Source organism: Tauraco erythrolophus, chromosome 4 (genome assembly GCF_009769465.1).
Source record: "Tauraco erythrolophus isolate bTauEry1 chromosome 4, bTauEry1.pri, whole genome shotgun sequence".
NCBI lineage: Eukaryota > Metazoa > Chordata > Aves > Musophagiformes > Musophagidae > Tauraco > Tauraco erythrolophus.
This window is the reverse complement of record NC_141468.1, coordinates 47,644,452-47,669,870: the sequence shown is the minus strand read 5'-3', so window position 1 is coordinate 47,669,870 and position 25,419 is coordinate 47,644,452. Positions and strand designations below refer to the sequence as shown.

Below are 25,419 nucleotides of genomic sequence, written 5' to 3'. Positions count from 1 at the left end.
ACTGCTGATGTCAGCCCCTGGTAAAAATTGAGTAGTTATGATCTTGTCATTAGAAATATCAAGAGAAGGGGTATCAATACATAGTATAATGCCTTCAAAAGGAGAAACATAAAAATTATTTAAAAATAATAATCATGTAATATGGGTTGTAACTTTTATAATAAAGCCAGACATTCAACATTGTTTAATAACTGACAGAAGAAAGTAATGGTATTTATAAAGGAGATATTTATTTTTCATGATTCAAAGAGACACTGCATTTTTTACTTTTGTAGCTGAAAAGTAAACAGTCATTGTACTTGGGAAATCAATTAAAAATAACAGAATAAAAGTGAGGAAACAGCAGTATCAGTTAGGAGATTTCGACTTTTCTGCAATTTGCTTCCACTTAAAAATATGACTGTTTCTTCAGAGCAATAACTGCATAGCATCTGGGGGATTTCACAGGATCAAATAACTTCACAAGACCAGACCAGGCAATGTTGTCCTGTAAAATGATATACGATTGAAGTACATAAAAATGTGTTTGACTTAAAAGCTAAGATACAGTAATAGGCCCACATTTTGAAATACAAAATTGCAAAAAAAATATTTAAAATTATGCTTAATGCAAAGCAGAAAAAAACTAACAAGAAAATCTGAAAGTTTGTTCAGAAAAAAAGATAGCGAAACATGATGTATTTTAAAGACATTAAATTATTTCTGGCAGTATCAAACAACAGCTTACCACCCTCTTCATCAATAAAGCTTTTTTTCAGTTAACCAGTGCAAAGAAATTAAGGATCAAGTCCTACTCATTTTATGCAGCACGTTCTACTACTGAAGCTAATTAACTGACTTTTCAAATTAATAAGGCCAGCTGGATCTGGTCTTCACATTGCATATGTCTTTTATCATTTCTATTTTTTCTTTCTAGACACATTTTGTGAATCAACCAGTACAAGAATAAATCAATGCATATGTTACACTTAGAAAAGGTAAATTAGTACTAAATGCAGCAAGCCTGATCTCCTGTCTTGGAAATCATACAGATCTCTACGTGATTTATAACTGGTTGGTACTGGGGAAAATACATCATTATTTAAATATTTCGAATTGCCTCTCTGTAAAAATACCAGTTAGAACAAAAGCATACATTTACTACAACTCAGTTGTTCCAAGTGCACTGTGGCAGAGAATAAAGTGAATTTTTACTTATGATAAAATGGAGCTGTTAAAATGAAAGGTTTATGGTGGAAAAACAGAGCTATTCACATGAATGGGTTTAAACTTTATTTTAAAATTTTATTTTGACTGTGGCCCAGAGCAGAAGCTGGAAGATGTTACCATTTCCTCCTAGTGAATTATTATTTGTCTGAAAAATGTTTACTAGTGCAGAGAAAGCATGACTGCTGCTTCTGAATTAATCAGGCCAACGTCCAAATTAGTGATAGAGGAAACACTGTAATATAAATCATTACAAAGTAAATTATATCCCAGGTCTACACTTGTAAAATATATCCAGGCTGTATGTTAATTAAATGTACCTCAGTTGACCCATACAGTTGGAAAAAACACCCTCTCTCATCATTGATCTTAACTAAGAAACAATAAAATGAAATCATAAACATTTTGACCTAATTTAAAATTTCTTGAATTATATGTTCTAAAACATATTCATTGGAAGCTCTACTATGTACAGTACAATGTTTGTTTAGCATTTCCAATATTCTTGTTAATTATTAAATATTTCAATATGTTGTACAAAATGAAATTTGTTGCATATTTAATTAATTTATTTTTTACCGTCTATTGACTAGTAATGACCATACAATTAAAAGAACATAAACTTTACTGTTGCTGCTAAACTGAAAATAAAAACATCTGCTGGGCATATGTTTATAGTAAGTAGAATGAATGCTTATACTTTTCAAATATGATGAGAATAACAATTCTGCAACAGAGATTTTTTTGGTCTGCACAGTAATAAATTGGCTGAAATAGTCTTATTTCACTGATGTAGCCTTCAGGTATCATAAAATATAATGCAAAAATACCTGCTCCTTGAGGTAACAAAGACGATCCAGAAGTATCAAAACTTCTATGCAGGGAGCCAGAACAACCTTCAACTGAAAGAAAGATTAGATACTATAATGATTTGGGAAAGAGAGTCAATACACTTCTGAATGGTTACACTTCCACAGAACAATTTCAGGAAGGTCAGTAATTTTCTAGTGGTTCTGTTGTACAAATGTCACCTTGCCAATTTTCCCTGTGGGATAGATGTCTTCAAAACAGAATATATTAAAGATCAAAAATACATGGAATGCCATAAAGCCAGGAAACTATGCTATTTAGTTGGTTTTGAGACCTTGTCCAACAAGAAAATGATATTATATGAAGCAGAACAATTTTAAAGAGGGAAATAATGAATTTTAATAAAAAGAATTTTTATGAAATAACTGCATGGAGACCAGTCTAGGTTTAAAAGGAGACTGACATTTCATTTTCCAGGGTAATAGTCCCTCTTGAAAAAGAATCTTCCATGTGTTCGCTTTATTATTTTACTGACACCTAATATAGTTTTGGAATAGGATATGCTCCAAAGTTTGGAAGGGGGAGCTGCTTTGTTTTTGAGATTGCATACCACAGTGTAAGACAGTCCATCTCCACAAGAAACTTAACAGGGCTTTGTTCTAGACTAGCACATATAGACATGGTAATAGTATTAATATTATAACTTTTACCATATTAAATGCTTCAAGCTCATTCATTCTGTGCTTGTACTTTTCATAGTAATCCATTATACAGCTGTCTGGGAGCTGCAAGGGATTGAAAAAGAAGATATCAGAGTTATTCTAGTCACTTTTTTCAAGAGAACTTTAAAATTATTATTTTTTCCTAATTGAAAGTCACACAAAATGAAATCTGCATTTTGTTTTTGAAATTAGCACTTTCCTAAGGTTTATAATAAATTTCTAATAGCAGTTTCTCAGTTCTCATTTACAATAACTGTTCCTCAGCATTTTGAACTGACATGAAATACTGAGATACATTCATTATTCAGAAAGTTCTAGCCCTTCTTAAATGAGTATTACACAGTAAAGTGGAGATAACATTCTCATTTCCTTTCCCATGTATCTTATCCCCTTCTCACCTCCATCCTTAAGAGATTTATTTAAATAGCTGAGAAGTTCTCAAAGATGGTATGTGGATTTTGGTGTGAGAGCAACATGCTTCAGTCAGGACTCCTGGATGGTATTTCACATTACAAAACCTACTATCAGATTCTGCAAATAGTACTTTGTTTCACTGTGGCTCAAGTTACCCATCTTTAAAAATAAAACTTTCTCTATTGACTCTGAACTACTTCTACTGCATGTTCCCCTTTTCTTTTCCCTGATGCAATGTTGCCAGCGTGTCACTATGACTGTAAACACAGTGATTTGGGGCTGAATTTGATACAAAGGCAGCTCAAGAACTCGACTAAGCCAAATACCCCTTCCCTTTTCAGCCCTTAGCAGCCAGTGCACCACTGCAGGTAGCTAGAGCTATGACTACAGCTGCTCTTCTCAAAGCATTTTCTCTAGAGGGCAGCCAGACTATAACATTTTCCAGGTTTTAAAGGTCATAATGTCTTACTCTTCTGCTGTCTGCAGCCCTGGATGATGAAGAAGACAGTTGAGCCGGCCACCTAAGGAATCTGTCAGAGGAGTGGGAAATAGGTTTGCAACATAACTGGTGATGGAGGCTGCTGGAAAGAGTGCAGCTGAAAGAGCATGATGTACTTCTTCAGTATGGCGAGTGTGCGGTACGGCTACTCTGTTGTGGCAATGCAAAAAGCTAGTCCACAACTTAGCAGAAAAGTAACAGTACTGAAAAAAGAAGATGAAAGCTGAAGTGTTTAATGCGTCTTTACATACTTAGAAGAGGCATCTGAGAGCATGTGGCTAATCCAGAAGTAAAGAAGTAAAATCTTAACCTAAAACAGGGCAACAAACTAGAGAACATTTCCAGAAATTATAACTTTTCAAATCAGGTATGTATGCTGAACTTTATCCAAGGACAGTCAAGAAGGGAATGAAGTAAGCTCAGAACTATTACTCATTGTCACTGAGAAGTTCTCAAAGATGGTATGTCAGACAACTAGTACATGTATGTCTTATTATAGAGCAATCAGTTCAAATTCAATGAAAAAACCTGAACAAATAAGGAATTTAAAAACACTGAAAGATAAGCAGATGAGTAATAGCCAACATGAATTTGTCAAGAACAAATCACAAGTCAGACTACTTTGCTTGTGAGGAGGGTGAAAGGATTCATGACAGCAAAAAATAACTTATTGTTACACATTTTGATTTCAGCAAGATTTTTTAAACCATTTCACATAACAATTTCATCAGCAAATTTAAGAAACAGATTTAGATTAAAGTATTATAAAATGAGTGAAAACTGTTTGAATGACCAAAACTAGAGAGTAGTTATTAATGACTCCTTGAACAACTGAAAAGACCTGCTGGCTGGACGTCCATTACAAAATGCAATGTTCTCATTAAGAACTCAGACGACAGAACAGAAGCCACATTGACTAAGTCTGCAAATGGGCAACAGGAAGGCACTGCAAGAACTTAAAATAATTTTCAGAAAGTGGAGCATTGCTTAGAAAAGAAGTTTGAAATGCTGAACAGAAAAGCAGAAGGGACTACGCTCAGGGAGAAATGATCAGCTGTTCAAGATGGGGAACACCAAATGCCAATCTGGGAGATACAGCAGACCACAAGCTGAGTGAGTCACAGTTGTGCTACTGCAAAAAAAAAAGCAATCACCATTCTGCCACATGTATGGGAGAGCAGCTTGCAAAGTGCAGGAAGTAATCTTTCAACTCTGCTTGGCAGTGGCAAAGCTCTAGCTGGAATACTGCATCCATTTTTGGGCATCAGATTTCAAAGAAAGCAATGAACTGTCGGAAAAAGCCCTCAGAGAGGAAAGAGATCAGAGATCTAGAAAACATGACCTGTGAAGAAAGACTGAGAGAACTGGAACTGATCAGGCTAAATTAGAGAAAATTGAGAGGGAGCATACTAACAGTTTTCACAAGGCTATCATGAAGAAGCAGCGAACAGTTTGTTCACTCTGTCTAGAGTGAGTAAATAGGAACTAATGGGCTTGTATTGCAGCAAAAAAAATTCAGCCTAAAACATATAGAAACGTTCTCTCCTCGAGGTTAATTAAGGACTGGAGAGGTTGTCAGTCTCCATCACAGGAAGCTTTAAGAAGATTTGACAAATATTTTTCAGGAATGACGCAAAATTCTAATTCTGCCCCCCAAAAAAGGGGAGATGGGTTAGAAAAACTTTTGTAGTTTTCAGTCATTTTTTTTTTAAATTTAGAAAGTACATTTTTGCAAGTACAGAGGCAAGGTCGAGTAGCTGATCCGGCAGTACCAATACGAACTAACAGGACTTTTTTTTGGTCTTGTTGCTATTTTCTTTTCAGTAGAGCTGTGCAAATATCTGAAGTGTTTTTTTTTTACTCTTCCTCTTTAAATAGCCAAACCAAAATATGTCATTCACAAGATAAACAAAATAATTTATTTAACCTCTGCCTTATAAGCTTTTCATTTCAACTGAGAATTAAAAGGGTTTTAGTATAATGGATTTTTGAAATTACACACTATTTGGAATTAAAATAGAAAGATCTGTATTTGTCAAACCTTTCTCTTTTTGCATCCTTTATTTCTCCAGTTTTCAACATTAAGCATTCAAATTAAAAGAAAACAAGCTGTGAAATGTTTGGTAAATAAAAAGCTGGGTCAAAACTGTCTCTTGGATGTTGCCACACTGCCAAATGCTTTTCCACTCCGTCCTTGCTTCCTACGCATTCTGACTGAACGCATCCTGCTGTCATGGATAGATTAGGTACTATCTCAAACTGTGCCCCAGTTAAAAGTTTGGTGAGTGAACCAATTCAAAGTAACAGCCCAGCTGGAACGCATGCACCAAAAAGCATTGATAGAAAAGGGCATGAAAAGGGTTACTGGTAGATAGCTTCCAATTTATACTTGTCTTACTAATGATTCTGCACTCAAAGATCTAGCTTATGCTACTGATATTCAAATAACCTTCAATACATACGGAAAGGTTTTGGCCAGTATTTCTTTGCTGATTTAGCTACAATGTCTCCTGGTCTTTATCAGGTTTTGAATAAAAGCACGTCATGTGTTTGCACTGTGATGACAGTACATGCTTTCTTTTAAACTAATTTCTTTGTGAATTGGTGTGGTGGTTCAAATAGCTGAAACAACCAAGAGGAACCCGAAGGCAGCAAGGTCTCCATTGCGCTAGTTACCATATGCTGCAGATGGCACTAAAACTACACCATAGGCCAGACTCATCTGTTGTGAACACTAGGAGACTGTCAACAGAGCCCTGAGAGCACGTGAGATACCGCACGTCCGAGCACACCCCAGTTCGACTGCAATCCCACAAACATGCTGATTGGGCTGAAAAGAAAACATTCAGGAACAAGGAAGGTGACAATTAGTGAGACTATACTTAAAATTTCTCCAGAGAGTATTTTTTCCATAGTTGTGTCTTCCCCTAGGCTAGGAATATTTTGACTGAATGAAAGTGTCTTTTACTGTCCAACACTGCACACGCCCTACAGAGGAGAGCCAGAGCCTAAGGATGCTGTTCCACAGTCTGTTTAAACAGATGTAATTCCTCTTTGCTGCCTCAGAGGGACTGCTTTTCCCTGCACTGTTGCACATTTCCATATTTCCTCTCTCTTATTGTACCAGCATTATCATGAACACTTGCAAGAGTACAAAAAAAGCAGTAAGGCAACCCTTTCAGCAGAGCAGTGTCTTAGATCAGTTTAAAACACTTGGGAGACCATACCATACAGCAACTTTTTACAATTTCCCATGACTAAGGTAGTTAAAAATAATGTAATGTAATGTAATGCAATGCAATGTAATGCAGTGCAAAATAATGTAAAACAGATAATGTAATTACTGAAAAACTTAAGTTTATTTAGAACTTTGTTTAAAATGTATTTCAAACAAATGCAATCCATTTTATTTAGAATTATATCTAATTGACGTAAAAGTCACATCTCTTTAAGATTCCTTGTTAGACTAAAATGTTATGCTACCATAATTGGGATAGTATTTTGTCTGTCTGAAAAAAAAAATATACTTGAAAACAGCCTTATGCACACATACTCTTCAGGCTGTAGCACGTGTTACCTGAGCCTTCATTCATTATTTCCTTAACTAAGAAATGAACCAGAAAATCTGTGAGCTGAAATTCCTTCTGTCCAAGAAAACAGTTGAGAAAGACAACTCTTTGACAATAGTAAAATGCATTAAGTGTGTAAGTTCATTTAGTGCCTTCATTTTTTGACTGTTTAGACTCAGTTAATTGCTGTGTTAGAATTCATGGGAAAGTGGAGAGTATTATTTTGTCTTTGGCTCCATGTTTGCTCAATGGCTGTACACAATAAAATCCATCAAAATTAGAAATAATCTCTGCAAAGATCAACCAGTTTGAGGTATTCATTGTCATTTAAAGATATCAACACTGAATTTGGTGGGGGGTAGAGATTAAGATTATAAGAAATATCAGGTTAAAAGTACCTCTCTCCCAATTTCTGCAAAAATTCTTTTTAGTTCCCAATATAATTGTATATATTCAGGCTAGTTCATGTCTTAATGTATTATACATGATACATTATACATTAAGCAATTCCACTGCTGACAGTTCCCCAGTCTTAAGTATGTGGTTTTTCAACACTTTTTAAAACAACAGTAAAATTAAGCCACACAGTAAGATTCTTCCTCTTACTTCTCTTCATTTGCCAGCTGCATTTTATGATATTCCATTAGTCATTGCTGAGGAGATAATACAAGTCAAGGGACACTCTATGACAAGCTAAGAGAAGCACATGTCCATTTACCCAATGTCCTCTTCTCTGTCTTATTGAAATAACTTGTTGTAAAGAATTGCCCTGTATGAATCACTGACCCAAACGACGGTGGCATTTTTTCCTCATTTAGCACAATGATCACATTATATCAGTATTCAAATTTTCAGGCAAGTGTGGAAACAGGAAGCACTAGGTGATCTACAGAAGCTCAGGAAGATCTGGTGCAGATCTCACAGAACATGTGGCACAATCTTACTGCATCACCAGTTACAAGATATATCTTTTTCTCTTTCATTATCACCCCAGGACGACTTCCTATAAGCAATATAGTTTGGGAGGATTAAAGTGGTGAGGGCTGTAACATTTTAAGTCAAAGCGGGCATTTTATTAGCTTCATAATAGAACACAGTGCAACGATGTTTTTAGAAGACCTGACAAATCCCAAAGAAGGGTGGAAGGTGCTCTTAAAAGTTTTGTCATAGCAAAAGAGCCAGTCGCACTCTTTTCACAGTAGCAACAGTGTTGTCTACCTTAATAATATTTAACTTCCAAATAAGTAGCTTTTTTCAATGCAGTTTAACTGACAGCAATTAAAAAAAAAAAAAGGAAAAAGAAAAGAAAAAAAGATATCATCACAAAACCCACCAAGTTCTGAGAAAACATGTTGGTGGCATTTAGCATTCTTCTACGAAACCTATTTGAAAACAAAATTGGTTTAGCCCATCGGTATCTCAAATAGCACACCACACTAAACCAGAAATTATCATTTTGCTAGTAGTAATTCTGTAGTTAAGACTCGATTTTCAGAAACTGAGCAACACTACAGATGACAAATGAATAACATATTTAGCCATTTGAATTTAGGAAGTGTATAACCACATGGATTTCACGGAGTTCATATTGGTACTCAGTTTAAACTTGGAAATTCTTCACTCAACTAGGTTTAGAGAATGCCATGCTCCTCTGGTCAGAATCTTGTAAAGTCAATAAATTAGAAATTCATATGAAAAACTACTTTGCCTGCAAAAAAACTGAACGTATCATCTATATCAAAGTTGGAAGAAGTAAAGATCAGTCTATTACTTTAGAATATTCTCATATGGTCATGGAAACCTTATTAAGCATTTTCTAGGAAGGATGGAACTGCCTGAACACCTCGTTTTAAAAAAGTGCAGCTTTCTAAATACTGTAATGCAATTTATCCTGACAAGCTCCATAAGGACAGAGGCTTTTTATCTTGTCCCAGGCTCACCTGTTCATTAAATTACAACATTGCCTGTCAATGATGTGTAGAGAGCATAGTGTCTCTTAATTATATAGTTTAAAACTAAGAAAAAACACATTAAATATTCTGTTCAACATATTTTGAAACAGTTTTGTTTAAGTTCAATGAATCCAAAGATCATCAGAGCATCTGAAGCACATCTGGTGTAGGACTAAACTAGAAAATACATGTGATAAATTGAAAGAGGCCTTATACAAGAAGCACAGATGTGGAAATGGGAAGGAATATCCTCAAAGCCTACTCAGCATTACATGAGTAGAAAATTACTAGGGAGTAAAACCAGGACAGCTCATGACACAGGCTGGACTGAGAGCCAACATGGGGGGACAGGGCACTCAGTCCAGCCTGTGTCATGAACCTGTATGTTCCTCAGAGGTACCACAAAGCTTGTAAAGCTTGTCAGATGGCTCCTGGTTTGGTCTGGAAAGGGGGAAAATATGATCTTAGGGATGAATCTCAAGAAACTCAAGAGGTGTTTCCAAACATTTTCCCAGCCGGTGACTGTGAAGTTATCTGCAATGTACATTTACCACTGCATTTTCACAAAGCACTTATGGGATCAGGACATCTGATTCTCTTAGCAGGAGTCTTTGAAAGTCCCATGTTTAAGTTCTTGACTTTGCAGTGCTAGTGTTTCCATGTAACACTACAGGAATCCGAATACAGCAAAAAAACCTATTTTTGCATTAATTTAAAAAAGAGCACTATTATCATATAAATAAATGCAAGCAAGCACAGCACAATTTATGTTTGCTGAAAATTTATTCAGGACTGAGCTCAATATATTAAATATAGGTTTAGCTAACATGAATAACTGCCTCATCTTAACATAGGAGAAGACATCTCCCTAATCCATGCTCACTCTGCCATCTGAGCAATTATAAAAAGGAAACATACATCAAAACTGCAGTTCTAAACCAATGATAAATCACTGAAATCTTTAATACAACCATATTTATGCTCAAAGTGTAAACCCAGTTATTTTTAAAATTAACATGTCCTTATTTGATTTAAAAACAAAATCAAAAGAATCAGTTATTTTATTACTGTTTTATAAAACTCAGAACTTTGACTTCATTCATTACTTGATACTTGTAGCACTGAGAGATGCCTCAGCTCAGCTACTTAGTTTTCAGGCTTTACATGTATGCTAATATTATTGTTAGGTGGTTACTTCATCAAAATGAAAGCAAAAAGTTACATATGCATGCTTCTGCGTTTTCTTAAAAAGTACCACCATTTAAAAAAAATTACTACTGCAATAGTATATAATATGTATAAACATATATCAACTATTCACACTAACTATATAAAAAGCTTCCAAAGACATAATAAAACCAATTAGGTCTGAAAAAAAATAACCAATTAATGAAAAAAAAAATTATATTTTCACACAAATTCTGATTTCAGTAAAATACTCTGGAGTTCACAAAAACACAAAGTCAATGTAGGAAAGTGAAGTAATTTAGGAATTCAAGTAAAACTGAACTAGCAAGCCCAATATATTTATGATCTCTTTTGATTTATTTAATTATACTAAAAATGCAAGCAATAATTAATATAGGAAAAGACTTACATTAAAAATAAACGATATGCAATAATTTCAGAGATTCTTATAAAAATAAGACAAAAATATTAAAAAATTGTTATTAATTCATTACTAATTACAAATAAACCTGAAAGCCTTGGTTATCTTAGAGAAAGAAAACATTAACACATTTATTTAATTAAATATACTTCTGAATACATAACCTTTGCAGAATATACAGGACAATATTACTTATATCTAAATTTAGCTACATAGCTACACCAAGGCTTTGAGGTATTTTGAGTCCAACATTGTTAGACATAATATATCAAATATCAAAGTTGCTTAAATTACTTAAGATGATAAACGAGCTTTTTACAGGACATTTTCTCTTACTGTGTTATTAGCGTAAATGCTACTGTGATGGGAACACCACCTCAGAGAAGGGTCTAGTGCCCTTTACTGACCCACCAGTTGAGACGTGACAGCTGTATATCTTTTTGAGATGTTCTACCTGAAGCACATGATCAGAAAAAGACAAATGGGCAGCAGCTGTTTTTAAGAAGTCTGGTCAGAGTAAGAGCAAACGAGGATGGTGGAAACTGAGCATTAACCATCTGTTCAGTGTTGCAGATCTCATCTCAGGTTGTTAGATGGTGCACCAGCCAAACAAATGACTTTTTCCAGTGGATGATCTTCAGCAACTTCAGGTTATGTGCAGACACTGGACTGTTCAAAACTGAAAATCACCAGTCAGGGGAGACTTGGAAGCTTGGTTAAACAAAACCAAGTAAATCTGCACTTTACTGCTGATAGATTTATCTGACATGTGCTGACAGGCACAAAAACTTATTTTTGTGTGTGAAAGCTTAAGGTGACCCTACCTCTGAAATTGCTGTTGTATCTCCCCAGCATATGCCTACATCTGAAAGGGTTAAGTGACTTGTGAAGTATTTTGACTAAGACAAAGTAACTACCTCATATGCTATTAGCACATAGCAGTAACTATAGCGTGAATATAGCAGGAGATGAAATCAAAGTGACTAATAGCTTTTCTTCGTGGATGTGTCAGAAGTGTTTCCAGCCCTGCATATCTTCCTGCAATCGGACGTGGCATTAAATAGCATTCTCTCCTTATTCCCAGACTGCATTTTACATTAATCCTGGCCAGCTTCTCTTTGTTAAACAGCTCCACCCGCTGAGGCTCTGACTTCCTAGCAGAAATGGATCCTAGCTGGGTCATAGATCACAAAGTCTGCCAGACATAGATCCACGCCTTAGCTTTGTAAGCACTTTCTCCCTTTAATCACCTTAACGCCAGCCCCTATGAAAGATCTTTTACTAATCTCCCCCAGTAAGTATAGGACATCAGGTAATTTAAGAAGGTTTTGTTTTTTTTTCTTCAAATACTCTAGAAATACATAAATGTTTATACAAAGACTTTTTGCTGTGGCAATGCCATTTTAGCACTTATTGTCTTAAGCAGCAACCAAAGGTATTAATAAAGAGGCTTTGTTTTAAATTCGTCTGCAAGGCAGCTACAAACAGAGCTGAAACACGCTCTGCTGAAAAGGCAGGAGTGATTGCTCTTGCTGTTTGAAAGAAGCAAGTTAACAAGTGTAAGAGTGGCCAGCCCCTCTAGGAGAAAGAACAGGGATGAATGCTTCATTCTCTCAAGTGACAGTCCCACATTCATGTTAAATTAGGTAAAACAGTGACTAAAAGGGAAAAGAAATCTTCTGATAGAAAGAATTTCTCCTATATCTATGTGCCACTGAACACTTTGTCCCATACAGCACGTAGTGTACAGGAACAGAGTGAGCTATGACAAAGAAAACAATCAGGAATAAAAAAATTGCCTTGGTACATATCCACACGAGTTACCGAAGCCCTGTGCAGGGATCCACGGCCCACAATCCAATTCCATTAGTTCTGGAGCTAGAAGCAATATAACCATACCTGTGAAGCATCAAGCTCACACGAAAAGACCTCTCTCTGTCCCCACAAAATGAGAATATTTTGTCAGATAATCAGTAGTTGTGGTGTATGTCTCACTTTTACTACTGAGGTAGAAAGATGAATGAAAGGAACAGTCCTGTACCAAAAGGCAGAAAATATAGTTCATTTGCATCTCAGTGTTTAATCTGGACTTGACAGGCTTTTCCACATTGAAAAGAAAGGCAATGGAGGAAATTATTTTGGCTAAGGTAATAGGAAACTTCAGTCCCTGAACAGTAACTTGTAACAATGAAGAGTGCTAGGTGATTGATAAATGCTTCTTTTTTCGTACAAAAACTGTTTTACTATTTTGTCTCACTTTTACTCAGTTCTGATTGACAACATTTTCATAAAGGATCTGGTTCTGATTTCAAATAAGCAAAGATCTTCATATCTATTTCACAAATGAGAGAGGCAGAGGGGGTTGTTCACAGGAAGAGTTGGCAGGATTAAAGAACTTTAGTGAAAAATAATAGCAAAAATCAAGTTACTGTTTGGATATTTATACCTGGTAAGAGTCTTTGTCAGTTCTATATTTAGCAAAAGGCGTACGGTTACATAAACGAGTATCAAGGCAGGTTAAGCATCTTATGTGTTTGCTCTCTTTATCCTGCCCCACATTTGGCCAGACTGGAAAATAACTGCATTGCACCAGGGCTACTCCTTGATCAGGAACGGAGACACTGGTGTGTACAAAGGAAGCAGCTGTGATGCTCATCATGAACCACGAGTTCAGAAGGATATTTATATCTCACAGTCCAGATTCATGCACAGGGATCAAAAACATCCGTGACTTCACCATACATGCCAAGCTCCCAAGCCCTGGCAGTGCCTACTAAAAACTTAGTGCCATTACCTCTCTACTTCCCGGTACATTTTTTTCTCATGCAGAGATTAAACTCTCTTCAATGTTCAGATAAGCATAGTAAAAGACCTGAGACTCGCAGTTTTCTGACTTATATTTAAAAAAAAATATTTTTGCACATGTAAACCAGTGACTCACATGCAAACAATTTTCTTCTCATAGTTCTCTGTTTGTACTACACAGCATTATTTTTACCTGTTTTTTTTAACACCATCTAAATAAAGAGTATTTGAAGAAAAAAAACCAACCCAAACCTTCTTAAATATAAACGTTATTAAGACAATGACTGCCTCCGTTTTTTTTGTGAAGTACAGGCACGTTTTAGATTATTCTGGAAGTATCCTTCATATATTCTTACTCTCGCCTTATATACTCTTTTATACCCTCTTCTCCTCCCTAGAGAAGAGAAGGCTCCAGGGAGACCTCTAGTAGCCTTCCAGTACTTCAAGGGGGCCTCCAAGAAAGCTGGAGAGGGACTTTTTACAACAGCATGTAGTGACAGGACAAGGAGTAATGGCTTTAAATTGAAAGAGGGTAGATTTTGATGAGATCTAAGGAAGAAATTCTTCACTCAGGGTGCTGAGGCACTGGAACAGGTTGCCCAGAAAACCTGGGGATGCCCCATTCCTGGAATTGTTCAAGGCCAGGCTGGATGGGGCTTTGAACAACCTGGTGTAGTGGAGGGTTTCCCTGCCCATGGCAGGGGGCTTGGAACTAGATGATCTTTAAGGTCCCTTCCAACTCAAACCACTCTATGTTTCTATAAATCTATATTCTTCCCAAGGCATCAGTTTTTGGCCACTGCCGGAGACAGAGTAGACATTTGATTTATGCAGTACAGCTGCTCTTTTGTTCACTTTTAAAAACAGAGCTAGAAAACAAATTCTGCAAAAATATTTCTTTGATTTTTGTTGTCTTTGAGAGCAAATGTTTAGTCTTCATCACATTTTTAGCTATGTAAGTATTTTTTTTCTAAAGAGAGGAATTTAGCACATTCTCCAATATTGTGTAGATATAGTGCTGACTCCACCATGAAAACTGCAGTGTCAGAACCACTGTTGAGGGAGCAGTAACAACTTTCCTCTCAGTAGCATCAAAATAGCACTGGTTTTGTGCTGCTGCAGATTTCAACATAGCCGGCAAATAAAAAATAACATTGTTTATATCAGCATAAAATTCTGTCTTCAGTATGCAGCCAGCTGTACATAAAAATGAGGAGAAATATAAGCAAAAATTAGCATTTACTTGAATCAGGTCTTTAGCAACCACACAAACATGTGCAGCTTGAAGTAGTGTTGACAGATATCTTTCTCTCAGGGCAACTTGCCTTTGTCCAGATCCTTTCTAGCAAAAGGCAACGTGTCTAAAATCAGACATATTTACACAAAGTTTCTATGCTTGCTGGTTTCAAAGAAAAGAATGTAAAACTGTCTACCAGCAGAGTTTAATCAATGATACAGTAAACTGATTATTGCACAAACAACCCACTATTGCTTTTGGGTGATTGTACACATAAATGAGGAAGATGCGGTTTTACTTTCAGCTGGGATGAACACGTGATGTTAGTGCCTACTTATACAGAAAAGCAAACAGGTAACTCAATTTGCAAACAGAATTAAACATAATCATTTTAAAATGCAGTGAACTTCAGGCATGTCTTTTTCTTAATGCTATAAGCATGATTTGCATTTACTTGTTTATTTGGTTTTGTATTTTTCTCCTAGTTCATGGTTTGATGTACTTGGCAAATTTTAAGTGATTCGACATTTTGATTACAGATTTTAAGCATTGCTTTTCTGAACGCTACTACAACATTTACCTTAAATATTTTACATACTTGCCACTCCTACATTTTTCTTTGATTTGTACTAAAATTTTAAATAATCAGTCTAATACTCACTACTGTCTCCATTGCACAACTCGTTCTCACAGAGTGGTTGTGATTTTCACACAGTCATATTCCATACCTAATGCTATGTTGCCATCTGTTGACCAAGTTAGCAGTTGTAGTACTAAAGACACTCAAGAGCATAAAATAATCTCTGGAAGATTTTATAAGTTTAAATCTCAATTTTGTATTTACTTCTTCTCTATCTAGGAAAGTTATTTAAAAATCTTAATATTCAGCATTAGGCCTTCAAAGATATTAAAAGTCTACTTCAGCAGACTGTCTAAAGGCTAAAATAAATTGGAAATACTTTGGGAACTAAATTGTAACAGAAACAATTGCACAGACAGAATTGCCTATCTTGCTATAATGTTACATTTTTCAGTTTCAAAAGGTGTCCAAAGGGATCAAGATAATATTGCCGCAGCAAAAATGAAAATAAAAAGGGGTCAAAGTGTTTACTACGTGATTCATTATTCATGTTTTCTTGGATCACTTTCAGTTTAAACTTAAGTACAGACAAAAAAGTAACATGTTTGTATAGGATAGTATTTCAGCTGGATTTAAAAGGGTGCAAGAGTTACTTTTATTAGGATGTATAGTATCAGCACAGGCAAGAAGTTCTTCATGCCTGCTTCACTTGGCATCTGGAAGTATATTTACCTCTAAATGACAGCATGTATAAAATAGAGTATGTATTACATTTTCTTTTTGCCTCAAAGGAGATTTGTAGGATTAACTTCAGAAATACCAGAAAGGCTTAAAAAAAATCTGATCATGAGCGCCACATATAAAAAGGATTGATTTTATGTGAAGTGATCAGAATAAAGTAATTTTAAACCAAGATCTTTTAAAGAATTTAAACATGGAAGTCTATTTTGAAAAAACATGAAAAAAAACCTCTAAGATATGTTCGTGTTTTTTTTTTTTTAACACATAAGTACAGATTGGCTTTATTTATACTAATAAAAATTAGAATGCTTTATATTTATACAGCAATATATAAACTAAATCAACTCAGTGGCTTAAATGTTGCATTGCGGTGCTGACTTCAAGAACTTACATGGATATCAGGATTTCATGCAGTCTCTACTTAGTGACTCACCTTTGAATCATCCAATTCCAGCTTTTTCAGAGACTTTCTGACATAATCTATGAAGGAGGATGATTTGGAGAAAGTTTTTCCAACATGTCGATCACTGCAAATACAGCATTGAGATGTAGACTTTTATACATCCAACAACAGAAATTTACACATTTTTAGTTCATTTTAATTACATTTTTAATTCAGGAGAAATAAATCAGCTGAAACTGCCAAGTTAGTAACAATTTTCCTTTCTCCCCCTTTTGCTTAAAACAAGACAAGCCAGCTAATACTGGAAGAAATTTCTAGATACAGCAACTGTGCAATTGTACTATGGTTATAGAAAAGTTATTATTTTATCTAAAAGTTGGAGAGTTGAAGGTTTCTTTTTAATTTCTCCCTAATATTTTTATTTCCCTATATAAATGAAAATTTATATAGGGAAATAAATAAGTTATATTATAATTTATTTCTGCTGACAGATATTTTCTTCTATACTTTTATAATTTATTATAATGCTACTGTAATTTATTTACTATCAACCACTGTACTGAGCAAATACCAAATTGGAGTAAAATTTCACTTTTGCTTGTTACATTGTGTTTTTATTCTCACAATTTTTATTCCACTAAGTGGAATAAATAATGGATGCCAGAATTTTCTCCTGTTTACAACTCTATGGCCTACTTTTGAAGCCAGCCAAAAATGTGAGTTGTTTCAGAAAACATGTTAAAATAATGCATGAAAACTTACAGAAACATGTAGGAAGACTGAATCCTAACAGGCCACTTACATTTGTTCTCTGTGTTTAAAATATCTTGGAGAAACAACATGCAGTTTTTGTTAGTCCAAATTCACTTTCTCGCCTTAACCTAATTCCTCTTCCAGCTGTGCTGTGTAGGAGTTACATTTGCAGCTACAGTAGCTGTTTGTGAGTATTCAATTACTTAAGAGGAAATACTCTTTCCCTGTTGTGAAGTACTAAATAGGAATATCTTTGGAAAAAATTTTCCCCCTCTTTATTCTTAGTAAAACCCCTTTCTCTTTATTTAAGGACCAGGATTAACATCTACTGAGGTCAACAGAGAGACTTTGCTTAGTGACAGTTCTAATGCTGTTTGGCTGGCAGGGATCCTTACTCACTGAGAATCAAGCGTTACATTTATTTTTTTTAAAAAAATTAATTTGTTTAATCATATTTAATATTCAGATGTGCCTAAACATTTGGGCTTATGCAGTCTGAACATCAGTTAATGATCATGCTGTTATGTCATTCTTTGAAAGACGGACATCTGTCCTCCTAATCACTAGCTAGAGGGGAAAAATGTCGTCTGGATCTGGCTGGGATGGAGCTAACTTCACAGCAGCCCATATAGTGCTGTGCTTTGGATTTGTGACTAAAACAGCACTGGGAACACACCAATGTTTCAGCTATTGCCAAACAGTGATTGCACAGCATCAAGGCTGCCTCTGTTTCTCTGTCTGCCTCCCAGGGAGTAGGCTGGGAGAGCACAAGAAGTGTGGGAGGACATGACAAGGACAGCTGACCCAAATGGACCATAAGTATATTCCACACCATGTAACATCACGCTCAGCAATAAAACTGGAGGGTGAGGTGGGGTGGGAGTCTTTCCAAGGTAGCCATTGCTTTTATTTCAAAAGCTTAATCTTAATTACTTCCTCCAAATCCTAGTTCCTTTAACAAATGCAACATATTACCATCTATCTCACACTTTTCTTTACAATCTAGTAGCTGTGATTTTATGTGTGATATTTTATGTAATTTCAAAATAAACAAGCATCTCTTCTTTCAGGAGTTTGACCTTCTGAAGGGTAAGCTATCTGGCTCTACATTCAGCAAAACATTTGGGAGTATCTGCATTAGCACTTATTTTAGATGAGGAGTATATTTCTGAAGTGAATTTTCTGGTTTTCCTCACCTCTCATGCCTTGGTTCACACTGTGGAATAGAATCAGAACTCAAAAAAGAGGTTATCTTCAAATTAAATTAAACTGGAAGGCGTGCTTCTGAATGTGTTCCAAGTGCTAACGGGCATAGATCTAATCCAACTACAAATCCAGGAAATGAGTATAGTGCAGCTGTCAGGTCCTCAGCACCAGCTCTCCAAATCCTATCCTACAAGGGTGCAGTACTTGCCAGTGTAGGCATAGGCAGTAAGTAGCTCTTCACAGCCATGCTGCCTGTTGGGCTTTTAGCAGTTTTTCTCAGGACAAATGGAAATGTCTTTTTGTCTTTTGCAGTGCTGAAGCTGCCAGGACCTCTCCATAACAGGGTAGCCCAGGATTGACTTGACTTTTTAGTAATTGACTTTTTGTAATTGTTTCTCTGGTAAAGATATGTTTTATCCATGTATCCAATACCAAAGAGGATCTACTTCAGCTATGGGTAAAGGAAGTGCAATACATTTGCGATGTGGATTTAGGATGAACAAATGTATCTTGCATTTTAATACCAATATGTATATACAGTCTGATGAGACTGACTCTTACACCCTTCTGCTTTCTAAGAAACACTTTCTCTACAGAACAGAGGTGGCAGAGAATCAGAACTTTGGTTTGAATTCTGTGAATTCAGAGCTTCCTACCTTTTGGTGACACCATACATTTCTTCTATAATAACTTGAAGAACAGCTCGGTAAAACAATGATTCTGTGGGCAGCTGCAAAAAATTTTACAACAGCAAGGATTTAAAATTGGCATTGAAATTAAGATCAGAGCAACAAAAAACAGTATTGGCTTCCTTAACTACTTATTGGCTTCTATTCTTTACAATCAGACATAACAGGTTTAAGAGGACAATTCACTATTGTTCTTGCATTCAGTTAAAATTACATTTTCGGGTCAGATACTAACATAACCATAAATGCAACTCGGAAGTAAAAGTTCATAGGTTGGCAGAAGGGAAAAAAAAATAGCAGAAAACCAAACCAATCATGAACCAAATTCTACTATGTAAAATAAACACAACAATTTATCTAAGGTGTTTTAAAGACAAAAGGAGCAATTCCCTAGCTGAATCATCCTACACTCTAGTCTGAACCATGCAGAAAGTGCTACGCTCATAAAACCAGAATACACTGAAAACACCATATCTTTGTGTATGAAAGATCAGTTTGCGTAAAAATAGTTAATGCTTGCCAATTAAAAATTCACAGCAATATGCACGTGCAGTAAAAGGCATGGGGTCAGTGGGCTTATATATGGAAATAAGAGGTCACTCAGCCTTGTCTTTTAAATATCCACACAGCTGGTGTCCACCATCCCCAAAAGGATAACTTGCACAACAATAATTCAAAGTATTCACAGGGAAAAAAATTTACAGCGATTAAAAATGAGAATGATGGTGTTTCTAATAGGTTCAAGCTTTTGTCATAACAATTTCTATTTTTACACTAGTTGATAAAACACTGGGATAGAGTGATCCAAACCAGGGACATCAGAAGGACATTTGCATTGAGTTTACGTATTAGCTGAAAGATAGCAAACGAAGTTAGTAAGGGTAGTTTAATGTCTTAAAATCAAGTTATGCTTTTTTCCCAGACACTTAATTGTCAAAAGGAAACATATTCACTAAGTACAATCACAGCAATAAGAATGTGATTTCATGATGACACATGCTATCTATCAGTATTTGATGCAGTGTATGCCTGTATTTCAGATTCCAGAAATGCAGAAGTTCAATAAAAGGTCATGGACTAAGAGCATTCAAGGGGGAAAAATGCATTTTATCTTAGAATGGCTAAAATAAACAATATTACTTACGATTTGGCCCACTGCAACTCGCTCCAAAGCCTTTAAGAGTGAAGGAATTAAATTGCTGATATGTTTATTCTTTATCAGAACATTTTATAAACACATTGTATAGAAGTCAGAGGAGATGATACTTTAAAAGATTAATGGTGTGACATAACACAAGCTTGCACACTTTAAAGTGTTAATACCTTTAGGGACTCATAATCAGCTCAATCCTGTTATTTTGCTTTATTTATAGAGAAGCAATAATAACTGACTATATGGAAATAGATGCATGCAAAATTTGTTTTTGTTAGTATAGTAAAATAATTTCATAGGATTACTTTCTGCAAAAGTGCTAAAAAGAAATCCATATTTCTTGAGTTTGCTCCTACTAAAATACAATAATTTGCTTTGCATATTCAACTATTTTAAAATAAAATGTCAATGTACAATGTCTTTAAATACTTTTAGTCCCCAATATTAAGAAATACTGAACTTCTGTATGTAAAGTCAAATAAAATAAAAGCTTCAGAAGGACTGCTGTTTAAAATGCTGTGCACTGTCTTTGACTAGATTCTTCATACCATAAATCCTTATGTAGGTATGAGAGTACTTGATTTTTATGATCCATAGTGACAAAGAATGACAAATAATTAGAAGCGTAGAATATTTTTCCACAGTTGAAAAGATATTGTGCCTATAAAAATTTCAGCCAAGTATTAAAGATAGTAGTAGAAATGAAGATAAAAATTCAATAAATTATCTGACACTACAATTAGACAGCAAACCGAAAATGCCTCCATTACAGTAACTAGGTAAAGTTAGTAAAGGTACTCCATTACAGTAACTAGGACTGCTTGTCTCTGAATCACTCACCACTTCTCCTGGTTTTAGAATCGATCTTGTATTTCAGACTGCTGTTCAAACATGGTCCAAGCAGTTGCAGTTTCTCCATTCATGGCTTTGGCCAACTATTAGGTTTGAATTCTGCTGCATAAGTTATAGCTCTCATAACATATATCTACTGCTGCTTAGAATACAGATGTGGGTTCTAACATGTACTGTAAGGGTCTGAAACAAACTCTTGTCGAGAATCTTTGGCCCTTGGCGCTTTAACCAATTTGAACAAGATGTACTAATGAACATCAGTAATAATGCTGAGTGCCATTGCTCAGCAGACCCAGTTTCCCCTAGCCAGCCATTCCCCCTAGTAAGGTGGGTGCCTAGCTGCACTGCCCTGTGTCTCTTGTACCTCTGAGAAGGCAAGGAAAATCCCAGTCATGAAAAATGAATAGAGAGAATTACAGACATAGTAATAGTAGAGTATCTAGTGACACACAGGAGAACTCCTTGCCTTTCATGAATGTTTAAATGAAAAGTTTCTAACTGCCAAACTTCTGTGATTTCTGTGAAATCTAAAATAGATACATATAGCATGATCAGTACTGTCTCTTACAAAATTTATTTTCCTACCATTGTTGAAAAACAGCCCAAACTTTTCCCTTCCAGAAGAAAGGGAATGGGAAAGGAAATAGCTAATGTATCAGTTGAGGAAGAATTGATATTGTATGACACTGACAAGAAAGAGAAAAGGCAAATCGCTTTTAGAAAGCACTTTTTGTGATAAGTTTTACAGCATCATCTCTAAAAGGAATATTTTTTTTTTATACCTTGCCAAGGGTAACACATTTAAGCCTTACGAGTACTAAACAACTGTCCTCCTATATCTTCTCCTGATAGCATTTAATTACCATGCTAGTTCAAGTTTACATAACCTTGATATGTTACCCTATACCGAGTCTTTAGTCTAAACTATTCTCCATAATGGAGGTACAGAGCTAGCAGCAGAGGCCAGCCAGAACTTGATCTGAGAAATTAAAAATTAATAGAAGAAAGGAATAGTAGCCTTCTAACTGAAACAGTGGTTGAAATTTTCAGTACATATCTTTTTTTTCAAATTAGACAACAGTTCGTCATCCTGTCTTGATGAGGTTAGGTCTTTAAAAGCACTTAATCTCTTGGTGCAATGTTAAAAAGATGTTTCCAGTCTCTTAAGCCACATGGATTTTAGAGCTCTTCTAGTTTTTGGAATAGACAGGTTTGTTTAGGTTTTAAACAGTCAGAACATTCAATATTATGAATAATGAAGGCGTTGGGGGAGTTACTGATTGCAATTCTTCTACAATTACCTTGTTCCCCCTAAGCCCTTGGCCAGGAACTATTACCCTGAGGGGTTACCTTGTTTAGGTTTCAACAAAGGTTTGGCCTTTCTGTCCACTTTTAAAATACATTTCTGTCAATACTCATTTTTTCATGCCTTCAGCACCTATAAAATATATAAAGCTGGAAGGTCAATACTATTTTTTTAGATATAATTCATCATGCTTACAACATTAATGATGTTATTCTGTAGAGTCTTGGATTAAAGTCATGGCTCTAGGATTAGAAGCCAAAAACAATGAATCCTATAACATCTGGATAAAGTTCTCAGTAGGAAAACGAAAAGAAGGGGAATCATACCAAGCATGCTGACATTCTCGCATTGCGACCACAGCACCACCCCTTGTCCTTCAAGTACTGACACATGGGAAATCCCCACACTTCATCTGGGCGATCTGCAATATGGAGAAAAAAAATAGGTACAGCTTTCATAGAATATTTTTCTCTTACTTAAAGAACATACAATGTATTAAGCAAGACCAACAGTAGTTAATGATAGCAGAAAACGCTTAATTGTTCTAGTCCAGTACCAAAAACTGTGGTAGTGTTACAAAAAACACGTATTTTTCCGATAACGGATGTATTTGTTTTATGCTGCGTTTCTGATAACTTCACATTTTCCAAAACAATTTTAAGCAAGTGTCTTTTATGAAAATCCACTGAAAAAAAAGATTCCAAGGGACAAGAGAAGAGTTTGCAAATGCTCATGGCACTCTATGCCATGCCATCAGTCACAAGACGTAGCCGGGCAGTCATTCAATGTAGCAGGACTTCAGTATTGCTTCTCATTGGGTTCATCTTCTACCATAAACATCTTTTAAACATCACGCAGAACAATGTGTATTTGTTTATTTCAGTTCTCAAGGCCTGCACTTTGCTGCGAGGCAAAATGTTTGTTTTCCAGAAAAGAGCAGCTGCAAAGGCTCTTGCTGTTTCTTCATAACACCAAGAAGCATTTGCATCACAATCTGTGCTCAGTTTGTTTCAGTGCCATTAATACTTTGAATAACAACACGATTCTTCATGTTTAACACTCATGTAAATGTGAGAAAACTAAACTATGGGGATTACTTTATAGATGTTCATAAACCCCAGTTTTAAATGTAGACAAACTCTACAATGTTTTTAATTTTCATTAGTGCATTTGTCAGCTGATTTTTTGGAACACTGAATAAGAAGCACTACTTTCTTTTAAAAAAAACAACAATTTGGCTAAGATTCTGGCTTTTTAGCATAGAAAGATGACTCGGGCAAATTTAAAGATAAATCAATGTAACGGGGTTAAAAAAGGACACCAGAAATACGACTCTTCAAATTCACCAAAAGTCTGAGATACATACACATAAGTAGAATTAATTTCATGGAAGTTAAGCAAAAAAAAAACAGAAATAGGAAACTATAAATGATACGATTCTCCTCCTCACAGCAAAAGCCCTCAGTTTTCTAGCAGTAGTCCCCAATCTTTGCTGATCTCTAGAGAGTAACAACAGCAAGCAGGTAATCTTCTGCAGGCAACCTCACACTCTGCTCTCCTTTTAGCCCTGGGAAATATCAGAGGCTCTCAGAGGATGAATACTAGATAGAGTACCACTATTTAAGAGTAGGATGTTAATTCTGGATAACTAGCAGAAGGAGAAAGAAAATTCCATTAGATATAAAGATGAAATTTGACAAAACAGATTGCAACTGATTTCAGCACTAGGAATGTGCTAAGAATTTGTAAGTGCTGTGTGACAAGATATAAAACATTAATTAACTTCAAATTTAATTATTGAGTATATGGAATAAAACTGAGTATTTCTACTACAGGGACAGTAATAAGAACTTACTGAATATATTTTTTTTGCAAAGGAAACCATGACTGCCATGGTTTCTATTGTAGGATTCATATTAATAAGTCCTTCTAGTACAGAGGTTAAAATTTTTCAAAATAAAACTTTACAAACTGAGTTAGAAAGATGAAATCATTGATCTTTTCAAGTTATCCCTTCTAATTTACATCCTGTCCTCTAGGCAAACTAATCATCCATGCAAGTTAAAGTTGCTACCCACTGAGCTACAACCTCAATATTAGTGCACTATACTCATGCATAATTCTGAAGATTTTATGACGCCATTGAACAAGATAATCAGGCAAAGCACTATCTTCATTTAAATTATGGAAAATGTAAAGTAGGAGAAAAAGAGAGGTAAACTAATGCTCTAAGTCAGAATTTTTTGTGTCTATTCAAAGTTGACCACATATCTACAATATTGCCTTGAGTTCTATTTATTTTTCCATACCCAGTCCACTCTCAAGCGCATTGTTGGGTAAAAAAAAATAATAATTGTAGGCTGAATATATTGCTATAAGGTTCATATATTTATCAGCTACATTTTAAACTCCTGGGAATTCTGTTAAAGCCTGCACCTCTTTTCAGATATACTTAATACAATACAGCTCATTAATTACCATATTGTGCTTCTATCTGACAACATAGCAGCTGTTCTAAACGATATAAATCTCCAAAAACATTCAAGAAACATTTTAAGTATGGGTATTTTATGGAAGATTTCACCGCAAACAGCACAAGAGTTCAACAGTGCATGAAGCAATCACGTTATAATTCAATATAGAGGAGCCAGTCAGATAGAATTCTCCTTCCCACAAGAAGTTAACAAAATGGGCAGTTCTAGATAGTCATTTGATAAGCTGAACTGCAGCTATGCTGGAGTATAATCCTAGAACCTATTAGTTAAATAGCTATGACTTTAACTCTAAGCTAATCTCTTAAAAAGACTAGATCACACATTTAATACAACAAATTGCTGCAAATATTGCACCAAAATAAATGATTGAAGAAAAAATAGTAATTCTGTTATGTTCTTGAACAAGATTCTATAAATC

General features: G+C 35.3%; 1 protein-coding gene across 1 annotated transcript in view; it reads right to left on the bottom strand.

Annotated features, from left to right (window-relative positions):
* Positions 1-376: 376 nt before the first annotated feature.
* The window catches only part of METTL25 (methyltransferase like 25), a 64,769-nt gene continuing 39,726 nt past the window's right edge, over positions 377-25,419 (bottom strand). Inside the window, exons 7-13 of the mRNA XM_086609972.1 lie at positions 22,833-22,927; positions 20,340-20,369; positions 19,163-19,236; positions 16,578-16,671; positions 2,727-2,801; positions 2,037-2,108; positions 377-487 (exon numbers count right to left, since the gene is read on the bottom strand). Coding sequence (XP_086466098.1) covers positions 389-487; positions 2,037-2,108; positions 2,727-2,801; positions 16,578-16,671; positions 19,163-19,236; positions 20,340-20,369; positions 22,833-22,927 — 539 coding nt within the window. The 3' untranslated portion in view covers positions 377-388. The remainder of the gene's footprint in view (positions 488-2,036; positions 2,109-2,726; positions 2,802-16,577; positions 16,672-19,162; positions 19,237-20,339; positions 20,370-22,832; positions 22,928-25,419) is intronic.